The 12,430-nt window shown below is 41.7% G+C and overlaps 2 protein-coding genes across 7 annotated transcripts in view; both read right to left on the bottom strand.

The window, feature by feature from the left end:
- Positions 1-808: 808 nt before the first annotated feature.
- scp2a (sterol carrier protein 2a) lies at positions 809-9,826 on the bottom strand. 6 transcript variants are annotated; one of them, XM_061695110.1, is made up of 16 exons: positions 9,717-9,826; positions 9,034-9,091; positions 8,853-8,924; positions 8,494-8,625; positions 8,165-8,229; positions 7,763-7,889; positions 7,614-7,677; positions 7,443-7,529; positions 7,196-7,346; positions 6,442-6,589; positions 5,928-6,035; positions 5,080-5,233; positions 4,329-4,425; positions 2,554-2,683; positions 1,922-2,001; positions 809-1,524 (listed from the first exon to the last, which is right to left on the bottom strand). In XM_061695110.1, the coding sequence occupies exons 1-16, from the start codon at positions 9,768-9,770 to the stop codon at positions 1,429-1,431; spliced, it is 1,623 nt and encodes a 540-aa protein (XP_061551094.1). In that variant the 5' UTR covers positions 9,771-9,826; the 3' UTR covers positions 809-1,428. The 6 variants fall into 6 exon arrangements, 5 of the variants coding, with proteins under 5 accessions (XP_061551094.1, XP_061551096.1, XP_061551097.1 ...); XR_009769728.1 differs by lacking the exons at positions 809-1,524; positions 5,080-5,233; XM_061695112.1 differs by lacking the exons at positions 809-1,524; positions 1,922-2,001; positions 2,554-2,683 and adding an exon at positions 2,707-3,298.
- Positions 9,827-11,447: 1,621 nt separating this feature from the next.
- czib (CXXC motif containing zinc binding protein) overlaps positions 11,448-12,430 on the bottom strand; it is a 7,331-nt gene continuing 6,348 nt past the window's right edge. Inside the window, exons 7-8 of the mRNA XM_061694052.1 lie at positions 12,130-12,195; positions 11,448-11,736 (exon numbers count right to left, since the gene is read on the bottom strand). Of these exons, the coding sequence (XP_061550036.1) occupies positions 11,659-11,736; positions 12,130-12,195 (144 nt within the window). The 3' untranslated portion in view covers positions 11,448-11,658. The remainder of the gene's footprint in view (positions 11,737-12,129; positions 12,196-12,430) is intronic.

Here is a 12,430-nt window from a genome sequence, read left to right as displayed (position 1 = left end):
GTTGGGGACCACTGACCTAACGTACGATTTTTCTGTCGGTTTGTTTTGTTCCGAGCCATCGGTTGCTATCGGTTACCTTGGCTTCGGTCACCTTGCAGTGAGGAAACACATGTATGTTGTACGGTTATCATTTATAAATCAAAATATGAATGACCTCATGTATACACGTCTACTATGCAGGTATAATTGCCAATGTATTTACTAAAATGAATATTACACTAGTCATAACTTTATTGTCATAACTTAGAAATGGTCATTAGCAGATGCAAAAAAAGCAGCAAACTTCAGTTGAATATTGCATAATATGGAATGCTAAGTTATGGAGTATTCATAATAATAATAATAACAATAAATGTGCACTTTAACACTTATGTAAAGTTTTTAAAAAATGACTGGCACATGCTCTAGAAATTTTTAACTAACACAACAACAAAAAAATGTTTTAAAAAAACTACTACTACTACTACACTATTATTTATTGCGCAACGCTTGACATTTGAATCTCCGTTAGCTCAACTAGTTTTCAAATCATCATATGAAAGGTGAATATTTTCCCCGAGTATGTGGCAACCCACGGCGTGCCCGGTGCACTTCGCATTTGCCTGTATCGCCTAACCACCTCTGTATCCAACCATAGCGATTGAAATGACTTTTTTTTTTTTTCCCAGGTCGTGTACAGAAACACACAACTGGGACTAGGAGGCATTCAGGAAGGAAAGAGAGCGAGAGAGAAAAAAAAAAAAAAGAAGATTTGACAGTGAAGTTGCGCTTTAATATTACGGACTTCAAATAAAAACTCACACACGGAAAAGCTGCTGGTGTTTATTAAAGATTTGGTGCCGCAGAATGTTGCCAATGTTCCAGAGCGATTGACATTAACCGTTTTCACAATTAGCACGATGTTTCGCTTATTCTTGAGGACAAACGAGAAATAACAACAGAAGTGTGTAATTGCGTAAATTCATCATAAGGCATTCATTGAGTGAGCAGTTACATGTTGTGATGGTGAAAATCAATGATTTGAAGTCATTCTATTTTTCCTTCCAAAATTCTCCTCAAAATGCCGCTGCTGCGTGCGGCTCGCCGTGTATGTCCTCGTCACCCGCAATCCCGTCGGTGTATTCCGCAGAACAATGTTTTTTCTCTATTGTGCACACAAAAAATCTGAATTATCGAACACAGTTTTATATGCCACTGGCCGACGCCCGCAGGATAGGGCTTCATTTTGTGACCGCCTCCGCTCTTCTTTCATTCTGCCGTCCTGAGCTTATTTCCTATTCAATTATTCAAACGTATGAAACAATTCAGAAGGAGTTTATCATCTATAAAGCCTTTCTCGCCGAAATATATATTCAAATGGACATGCAGAGCCAGTGACTTTGGCGCTTGTCAGTACTGAAGAACCTGTTCAATTCCGTCCCAGAAAAATCACAGCTTGGCTTTTCCTGGTGAGACCTGAAGGTCCTGCAGCTTCATGGCCAGGCCCATATTCCCAGCAATCTTCAGCTTTCCCTTGAAAAACGCCTAAAGAGGTTCAATGAGGAAACACCCAGATGACTTGTTAATCTTCCGAGGCTGGATTTACAGTACACGGTTGCGCAATTAGTTTACGCGGCATGTAAAGGTACCGGGGAAAAAAAAAATATATATAAAAAAAATGCACGGAATCGGCTATATTCGGATCGGGATCAAGTGTCCCATGTCGGACAGCTGCCAATGTGACTGCAGCGGGAATGGCCAAGATGATACAAAGTTTATTGAACTTTTACGTGCAACACATTTTAATTGAGTCATTCTTGAAGCGCAGCGTTTCACATTCGTTTTCGTTCGAATGTTTTCAAAAATAAAAAAGTAAGAAATCTCACGTATGCACCGCAATGAAAGCTCGAAACGTTAAGCTCGAGAGTATTTTGGCACGTACCATTTGCGCGTTCAACTTTCCTGTCATTAGCTCCAGCAGATCTTGATCGCTCATGGTCAAGGTGCAGTCGGCCTTTGTCCCTGAAAGCAACGTCAATTGCGACAACTGAGCAAACCATTTTTCAATTGCATTGGGATTCCAAAACCTCGCACACTCTCGCAGGGGTCGCCAAGCTTTTGGGAAGCGAGAGCTACCGGTACTTCTCGGGTACTGATTCATGCAAAGGGAAAACAAATTTGCTCTAGTCAGCTTCAATTCTATGTGATTATTAATAATCAATGATAAGTGTACGGCGCGACGACACGTTCCCAAGCCCAATTGGACAGATGGTCCATTTTTACTAAACCAAAGTGCGCTGCGAGATCACAAACACAAATGTCATTCTCGTGTTCAACTAATGTTTCTTTCCTTTCTCAACAGTAAAACGATTAACCTTCATAACACCATCGCTAGCGGTTTTCAGTTTCTTTGGAGCAAAAAAACTAAAGCTCTCTGCTCTCCGAGGTAACAAGTTCTTAATTCTTCATAAATCGGGGTTCCACTGTAACTTCAAGTTAGGCTATATGAATCGTGTACGATGTGTTTCAAAGACAAAAAAGGCGAATAGCTCGAAATGGTTTGGAAAGAAATACCTGCTTCACTGGTGACACGACCGTTGCCATTTTTCACATCCACAAACCAAGTCGCCTCCTTCCCATCAGGTCCGTCTTTCACTTGAAACGCAAACACACCGCCGACCTTCTTGACAAGCTGCGCTCCTTCCTGCAGGAGGACAAAAAGGCTTTGAGCTTCCTAAAACAATTCTTGAATATGCACATAATGCTTTTAGAGAGGTTTGTATTGTCAAGGATCAAACCGATAGTGATGATTAGAAAAATGCAACAAGACCAAATGGTTTCGACTAAGCTCAGAAAACCTGACAAAAGCACACATGCATTAGAATGAAAGCGGGAACAACATCGCCATTTGGCCGTTGTCAGCATGTCAACACGTGGGAGAGACTTCAAAGAGCCAATCAAAAAAAAAAAAAAAAAAATAATGGAAAAAAACGGTCAACGACAACTAACTGCACACGGCAGGTTTTTTTGGAACGAGGACATCATGCGGCAAGGATAACAACAGCACTCACAAATGCGTTTACTAGTTGCACCTTGCGCGTGCTGGGTTGCACCACGTTTTGATTGGAGTTTTGGGACAAGCATGACCACGCTGGAAGAAGTCGAGGGTTCACTGGAGTCATTAAGGGACGCGCACGGTGAGAGTACTGAAGTGCCGTAAGCTGAAAGTCTTTCGTTGACGGCCATTAACGGGGAGAGCAAATCAAAACGTCCCTGCGGTTCGTGCAGTTTGCTGTCAGTCAGGACTCAAGTGCATCTGCTGAAATTCACGCAGGTTGTTAGTAGTCCATTTGAGTCCGCCGTCCGTGCTTTGAAAAAAAAAAAACGCTTTATTTCCCTCATTTGCATTTACACTCATAGTATCTTAACGACTGAATTACAGTGAACCACCGCATATTTGCGGTTTGGTTTTCACACATTTGCATGTCGGCAGATTCTTTTCCGGTTGGACCTCTGCCGCATTATTCATCTGGATTTGAGAGTTCCTGTTTTGTTAGAGGTCCTGGAATGCACCTTGTCCACCGTCAAAAGTTATGTTTCTGCTTCTCTTCCGATGCAGCCACTCGTTGTCTTTCCAATTTGCCAGTATTTCCGAACATTTATTATTGCGCGTAAATGACAAAAGGAGTTTGTGTCAAGTGCTAGTGCACAATTGCGTGATGTGACGTCATCTGCGCGAGCGTGTTATTTAGGCTCGTACGCTAGCTCACACGATTGATGAGCCTCAAGTGAAAGTGGTTTGTTAGTCCATCAATTCATCCATTTTCTACAAAGCTTCTCCTGACTTGGGTCGCAAGTGAGCAGTATTCAGACTAGACTCTAGAATATGTGCCAAAAATAGAAAATATGGACATCCTTGTTTCTTATTTGTGTTTGATGTGAACGACCGTTAAGCATATGGTCATATTTGTTTGTTTCATGGTCGTCTTTTTATTATCATCTCTCTGTGGCCGCCTATGTGAGGCTTTGTTACTTTGAATTCTTGGATCGATTTTTTTTAATGTATGCTTTTATCAGAAATGTGCCGTCCAGGGAACGCAGGGAAGATTGCAAACCCCAATTCCAATGAAGTCGGGACGTTGCGTAAAATGTAAATAAACGGAATACAATGATGCGCGCGGTGGCGGAAATTAGCATGCGCAAATGAAATGTTATTTAAAGTTGCCGGCAGTAGCGGCACTCGACGTTGACCGATGTTGGTCAGCATCCCCCGTCCGGATCGTTATCACCGCAAACCTTCCAACGTCATTGGAATTGGGGTTGGTATAAGGCTTGCGATGTCACCGTACCTCCTGCAGATGTTTTTCAATCTCCTTGAAGACAGCGTACGCTTTAAAGCCCTCCAAGCTGTTGCCTGCACTTGTGGCGACTGCACCGACGGGTAACCTGAGGAGGCAAAAAGCAGCCGTCGTCACAAACGCAATCTTAGGTCAAACGGTGACCAAAGTATACGATAAGCGCAGTGATATACAGTATACGATAGATTATAAGCAATGTGGAATCCAGAGTAGATAATGCACTTACGAGTATAGAGTTACGAGCGGTATTTGGAAATCTCCGAAGACCCAAGATTGTCTGGGCTTCGACGTCCTCGGTCAGGACAAAATCGGGACGCAAACAGCCCGATCGTCTTTATGTGCGTACCGGGCCGAACACGATTACGGAGCAACCACAACACGCGAGAGCTGAGCGAAAGTGAAATCCTCTGCCGTCATAAAGTCCAAATGTTTGGCCAAACGGTCTCTTTTTTCTGTCACTCAAATGAAGCAACAATATCATCATGGAAAATCTAAAGGCAATATCTTTTTTTTCTTCTTTATTTTTTTTTTTTTAATATTTTTTTTAACAACGCTCTCGCGTTGGATCTGATTAGATTGTAGCGTGGCTGGGCAATGCATTTACAAATGAAGTCATATTTATATCGGTGATTAAATCTATTCATCGCAAAGGTGAATATTTTTACAAAGAAAATGGCCTCGTTCAGAGAGGCTCGCCCCTTTCGCGGCGATTTGACACGAAGAGCAACTAAATATAGGATACCTGGCCTCCTGCTCGAATCCCATTTTGTAAAGAGTGACAACCGCAGCTCCTCCTAAGCCGATGTTGTGCTGCAAGGCTACTTTAGCCCCGGGGACTTGCCTCCTGCCGGCCTGACCTCTCAGCTGCCAGCAGAGCTCAGCACACTGGGCCAGACCTGAGTCAAAAGAGGAAACGTTGCGAGCACACGCACATTCGAGTGTTTGGAAGAACGGGGGGGGGGGGGGGCTTTTTCAAACGTGGGCTTCGCGACCAAGGTTAAACGCATCACTGTTGATCGGTGAGGCGGGCAAGACCCCTGGCAATCTATCCAAGCGTGATCAAAGAGTGCGAGGTAGAATTAATCAAATGAGATTTGATGCAGGGGAGGGAACATCTCACCAATAAGAGAAAGATGAGTCAAAGAAGAAATGTTGAATTCAGTCATTTTGGTCCATTGCATACATCCATAGAAGTAGGAAGAAACAGGCCAGCAACAATACAAGTATTATTGTTGCGTCAAGCATCCGCCATACACTTCATTCTTCAATTTGAGTTCTTTTGTTTAACCACCTACGGCAATTGAGAACGGTTTCTCATTTACAGTGGCGACCCGGGCGCACTTTAGGGTTTAAGATCTTGCCCGAAGGCACACTTCTCATCTAATGGCTACAAATGTGGAGCGCCACTCACGACTCCAGATTCAGCAGAATCCCGAACCCCAACAACAAAACAACAAGCTGAACCCTCCAGTCACATGGGACACAGCGCCTCCTACTGGCCATTGGAATATGTGAATACGTTGATATTGAAAGGATCCTAAATGATTTCTAAATATCTACGCTAGAAAATAGGAGATAGAAAGCATGTGCCTGTAGCTCCTAAAGGATGTCCTTTGGAAATGAGACCGCCGCTGGGGTTGATGACGTATTTGCCGCCATACGTGTTGTCCCCTCTGTCAATCAGCTCCGCACCTTTACCTGTTGGGACAAAAAGCCGCCGGTCACATCACCGTTTACTCATCGTATACTGTCAACATTCTAAAAGCAGGTGGCTCGGTTTTCCGTTCAATTGTATTTCCGACAAGGAACGTTTTAGCTTTCTTCGCACGTTTGAAACATCTGTCAACCAGCTTGTGTTTGTGTGTTAAGTGCGCAAATCAAGTTGAATTTATGGCACTTAAAGGGTTGGTGGATCATTTTAAAGGCCCATCATTTTATATCGCTTTCAAAATATTGGACATATATGGATTTTTGATATACGGCTCATACTCGCGGAACACATTCACCACAATGATTCGATTATAATATTTTGTGATTCGAGGGCGCAGAAAAAGAGAGCGGAAAGCTTGAATCTGCTTTACATTTTCGGTATATCGAAAAGTACCTTCAGGGCACAGTCCCAGTGCCTCGTAGGTGATTAGCTCGTTAGCAGAGAAGCAGTCGTGCAGCTCCACAACATCAACATCGGCAGGCTGCAGACCCGATGCTTCGAAACATTTTCGGGCCGCCGAGCGAGACATGTCGTAACCCACCTGAACGTCGGTGACAGAGGAGTGCGCTCATTTATGGCGAAAGGATCCCGAAAGCGGCTTACTTTGTTTAAAGCTGTGAACAGTGATGGGATTTGCAGTCAAAATAAATGCGCCTTTACAAAATCAAAGATTGATTTACCTACAGCGGATGAATTGCTTTTTTTGGACACAATTTCAAGATTGGGAGACGGAGGAAGCAAAACGTGTATAGATTTAAAGGCTGTAGTTTAATACTGTATGAGTTGAACTCTTCTGTGTCTGTAAACAATATGAAAATACATCAATATGGCTTTTTTGGAGGTGACGTGAAGTGCTGGGTGGGTTTAAAGCTTAAGTATTTATCCTGCTCTTAAAGAAAAATGCAGTGAAATGAATGAGAATATACACAGGCAAAACCAGAAGTCTTTTGAGAGGGACTTGCCTCAATTTCTTGTGGAATAATATTGAATAAAAGCAAGAGATGGGTGTTTATGAAGGTCGGAACCTAATTGGGATTATTTGTCTCGACTGAGTGCTATTCCAGTTTGTATCATTGTCATGACATGAGCATGAAACCCTGTGGGGACAAGAAAATGATAGCGGAAAGGCACCATGGTGATTTCTCACCATCTTAATGCAGCTGTTTTCCTCGAATGTCGTGGTCAGGTCAGTCACCATCTCTTGGGCCAGGATTTCCACTGCTTGCTTCTCCAGACGGTGACGCCTGACAAAGGCCTCACTCGCCAAAACTGCAGCGCCGGCACCGTCTGATGTGGGGCTGATGACAGAATAATGTTGGACAATTTGCTTTTTGGGTGCGCGCGTGTAACTTGTCCTCCTGGGAAAAGGTAATGAATACATGGGCGTATCTCACCAGCACTGCAGAAGAGTCAAGAACTCAAACACCTTCCTCGAGTTCATGACCTGCTCCAAAGTGTACTCGTCTTGGAACTGAGAATAACTCCAAACGCAACATACCCAACGTTAGCTGAACACCGAAGCAAAATGGAACTCTTAAACACATTGTCGATCGTTTGTAACTTACGGGTTGTTGGCGGAATGTTTGTGGTTTTTCCAGGCGATTTTGGCAAAGTGCTCAGGTTGAGTGCCTGCAAACGACCCTCGTTAGACACGACCGACCGACCGACCGACCGTTACTTTCAAAGGCATTCCCTGTATAAAAGCCGCAGGCACCGTATTTCTCCATGTGCTCCCTGCCGGCGTTGCCGAACATCTGCGCAGCCGGCGGAGCGGCCGCCATCCCGTAACGCTTGATCATCACCTCCATGTGTTTGTCCATGGGACTGGTCCTATCCATGTACTACAACAAGAAACATTTCGGCTGTTTCGAGTCACAGAAGCAAAATTAGGTAGTCCTACACAATGTCATGAGATTAGATTCATCATCTGAATCTACTTAGAAGGATAATGCTCCGTTTTGATTGACACTGTCAAAGATGGGTTTATTTAGCAATATGTCCTCCTGTACATTGTTAAAAAAGAATTGCTGAGAAAAGTGCTTTTTAGTCTCTCTTTTAAACTCTTTTTAGTACAAAATATATATGTTGTTGGATGTGGGTTCATTTTCATTTTTACCTTCGAGGACAAAGCGCCCCGCTCCATCTTTTCAAATCCAAGTGCGAGCACACAGTCTGAAAGACCTGAAGGCAAATGAAAAATGGATTCTTTTTTTTACAATTTGCATATAGCTCTTTTAAGTTTCCGCCCCCCCACACACAAAACACCAAGTGACGGCCTATAATCCGAAAACTCAATAAATTGGGGCCCTCGTAAATCAAGATGTCATTGTACTCCTTACACGACGTTCAGATTGCTAAATCCACTAGAGATTCTACCACAAATCCACCTGTGAGGAAACAAACAAAAAAAAGCATTCCATTTTAAACCAACGCTGATGAACTCACCTCCCTGAATCAGCTGCCGCGCCATGAAGAGGGCAGTGGAGCCGGTGGAGCAGTTATTATTGACGTTGATGATGGGGATGCCGGTTAAGCCCAGGCTGTGGTAAATGGCCCTCTGCCCACATGTGGAGTCCCCTGAGACGGTAACATGGAGAAGAGCAAAGACGCATCTGATGAAAATGATTGGTACGAGGTCCTGACGGGCTTAGTGGAATCACCACTGATGGCTCGGGTTACTGCGAACAGGGATCTCGTACGGGGGGGGGGGGGGGGGGGGTGATGACGACTCTGGTACGTTTTTTTTCCCCCCTCGCACAGGGCGGTGCCCTTGACTGTTGATTACTGGAAATGAAATGCGTTACCGTAGACGTATCCCACGCAGGCTTGTTCAATTGCCGAGTACGGGATTCCAGCATCTGCGAGAGCCTTTTGACCTACAACGGAATGAAGATGTACTGTTACGAATAGTCATACAAATCTTAGGTGTATTCAGATATTCTCGTGAATGGCTGAGAAACGTCCAAATTCTGTTCAGATAAGCACCCGCTTCCTCGGCCATGTCTGGGTAGTCGTAGTCTCCTCGGGCTCCGGGCTTGTCAAACTGTAGCAAAAAAAAATAACATACATGAAAAACAAACAAAAAAAGTTATTTAAGTACAATTTTAAATTCAGGTGAGCTGCGTCAGCATTAAATCCTGGAAATGATTCTTGCATTCACAGAGAAATAAATCCATTGAAAAATAGCTTAGTTTTCACAATAGCGAAGCACATGAGTGTTTTACTATTTTAAACGGATTTAGTTCACGACCGGAGAAAGCATACGCGACTAAAATACGAATGTTCTTCATCGATAAAGCATTAAAACTACATATGACAGAGGGCTGGGAGGTTTGGGGTCAATGACCCTTTGCACACATTTTTTTTTTTGCCCTGGACATGAACTCTGGACTGAGAATGATGAACACGTTGCATAACTATCGAATCGCAACATGTATTCGCCACGACCACCAAATAACGAAAGGCATTTGCATTCATTTGGGCTAGTTTATTCAGATAATCTTGTAAATGCGGGAAATTGTTTGGATTTGTAGACAATCGTCTAAAAATCACTAGACGACGTCGAACTTCTGGAATGCCAACACAACAGTCTTGTTGCACACGCGCTAACCTTGTTATGATGATAAGGTTAGACATTGTGCCATGCATCTTTTTCTTCTTTTTTTTACCTTTGTCATGCCTACGCCGATGACAAACACTGGATTTTTGCTTGAAGGAGCCATGGTCGGGATGTCTGTTTAGTGGAGTCCACACAACTTTATGTCAGCGGTGCAAAGACTTCCGGTCACCACTATTGGGAAAAGATCGTCTATGAAAGCACGGGGCGTCACTCTTTGAGTTTGCGAATAACAAGTCAATTTTTTTTAAATCATTTCCATTCCAGAATCGTTCACATCAATAGCATGTATTCATGTGTGTTTTTATAAATGGGGAGGCCAAAGGCAAATTGTTTTACAAGTGGTTCAAGTTTCTCTAAATAATTTGCAGAGTGAGCACTCTTCTTTTGCTACGTTGAGAATTGTGCATTTAACCTTTGAGTTGCCAAAGTGACGTACAATTCACAAACACATTAATTAGAAAATGTAATTAGTAAGAATATGAATACTATATCGTGAAATATGTGAATTTAGCAGGTAACTAAAAACCGGGTGATAAAAGTGAGCCTTTACGACACATACAAAAATAATAATAATAAAATAGAAAGACAAGATGTCAAACTCAAGGATTGGGGGCATCATCCAGCCCACCATATTTTATGTGGCCCGCAAAAGCAAATCATATGATAGATCTTATGTAAAAAAAAAATCTCTACCAAAATAGCAAATTGTCTTCACGTTTAATATTGCAGTGTTATTGCAAGCTTTTTTTTTTTGTCTCAAACCCCCATTTTACAATAAATAGATCAATAGTTGAACAAACGCTTTATTTTTTTTTTACCAAACCCCCTTTTAAAATAGTTGAATATGCTATTTTCCTTAACTTCTGATTTTAGAAATAGTTATCCGTCGATTTGTTGTGTACAATAGACATGTACGTAGTAATATGATAAAATTATACATTTCAATGTGGGATGCCAAACTCATTTACATCACAAATCGTCAACACATAGTTAAGGTTTCCCTCAGAGTGGCATTATGAAAATGTAAAAACCATGCAAATGTGAAATCCCATCATAGTACTACACACACACACACACACACACACACACACACACAAATTGCCCCTGCATTTGATATATATATTTTTTTAACTACAAAATAAAATTGAAATGTGAAATTTATGGGCAAATGTACTGCACTTACGTATTTTATATATTAAGATGCAGTATAAGTAGTACTCGATTGGTCAAATAATGCTATAACGCTTGTAAGATCTTAAATGTAAAGAGAATTTGCAATTTTCGGTAAAGATTTTCTCAAGAACTTTCTTCAAAGTGAAAAGGACGAATCAATTTAGTAAGAAAACAAGTAAGCATACTTATTTGCTTTAGTGGGCCACCTAAAATGATGTAGTGGGTCAGATCTAGCCCTCGGGCCTTTAAGTTTAACACTCCTTCAATTTAAATAGTTTTAGTCACAACGGTCCTCTGAGGGAACTCATAATTGTAATGCGGACAGTGACAAAATGGGTTTGATATCCCGACTGTCGTCTGTCAAAAGAATGCAAAGCAGGGAGTTCCGTAGCCCCGAACTTTTTGTAACCTTTAGCATAGGCACATATTTTACATTAGAACAATCATCTCAATTAGCCTTTAATTAGTTTTAGTTTAGTTTTAGTTCAATTAGTTTTGTAGAACACAAAGCTATTCTGTTGAATGAATGGTATTGTACAGTAATGACTCTATTACCATGTGAAATACTCCATCTGAAAAACATTGGTGTGCAATGAAAATCCTCAACCCAAGATTTGTACCTTCATTTTATTGAGACAATTGTAAACAGCTGTGAATTGAGCAATGCTTATATTTATTTATATGTTCATGTAAGTCGATGTTTTCCAAACCGATTAAGGCTACGTTGTGCCCCCTGAAATCTTCAGAATCCATCAATCCATCTGGAAACAGGACAATCTGTCCATAGTGTTCCTTAACCCACGTCACATCACATCACATCAGCACTTGATGAACTGGTGCGTGACCTCATATATTCCCACTGATTCCTTGACTTTCTCATCGTAGTCTGTCCAATCCTGGAATGAGGACAACAAACATGTATTAGTACGAACACACAGAAACTAATATGGTTGCTGAAATTATTGGGGCAAGAAGCGACGTACACCCGGACTCCATTCAGTCTCACAGCATTACTGTTGTTGTGCTCATGAGTTTATATACCTTGGCAGAATTTGTACAATTCCATTTTTTAAGAAAACTTTCTTTTTTTTTTTTTTTTTTTTTTTTATAAATCGGGTTCAAATTAAAGTAGAACTCATTTCAGAGAAGCACATTTATTAAACATACCAGTGAAGAAAATAATGAGATGGTCCTCGTTCAGTCATTTTCCCAAAAATTGCAAATATTTCACAAATTCTGCCTCGATATGTCCACTGTATCGCGAAATTAGCTCAAGAAATCTTTCTTACTTTTTCGAGTAGGTTTACTTCAGGAAACACTGTTCCAGACTCCGTTCCCTGTGCAGCAAAGCCAGCCTGAGGTGAGGTTGAAAAGCGAAAAATAATGTCCACATTAGTCGGTAGGAAATACAAGATGATGGACTAATATCATTTAGTGCAGTGGTTCTTAACTTGGAGGTAATGAACCCCGCAGGTTTTACACATGCATTCATGGAACTGTTAATAATTGGAAAAATGTTATGTTTTATTTTAAATTCAAAACAGGTATGTATTTTATTGACCGTGTAGATTCTCAGTTATCCAGGTCGTG

The sequence above is a fragment of the Phycodurus eques genome, chromosome 13 (assembly GCF_024500275.1).
Source record: "Phycodurus eques isolate BA_2022a chromosome 13, UOR_Pequ_1.1, whole genome shotgun sequence".
NCBI lineage: Eukaryota > Metazoa > Chordata > Actinopteri > Syngnathiformes > Syngnathidae > Phycodurus > Phycodurus eques.
The sequence above is the reverse complement of the archived record's forward strand: the minus strand, read 5'-3'. Positions and strand labels throughout refer to the sequence as shown.

What these genes read in the sequence shown, in the direction of transcription:
- scp2a (XM_061695110.1), bottom strand. Translation starts at nt 9,770, where the DNA reads ATGGCTCCTTCAAGCAAAAATCCAGTGTTTGTCATCGGCGTAGGCATG. An exon ending in AAACATTCCGCCAACAACCC is followed by an intron (nt 7,530 to 7,613) that starts GTAAGTTACAAA and finishes TTGCGTTTGGAG; the next exon opens with TTATTCTCAGTTCCAAGACG. An exon ending in GGATTCGAGCAGGAGGCCAG is followed by an intron (nt 4,426 to 5,079) that starts GTATCCTATATT and finishes TTGCCTCCTCAG; the next exon opens with GTTACCCGTCGGTGCAGTCG.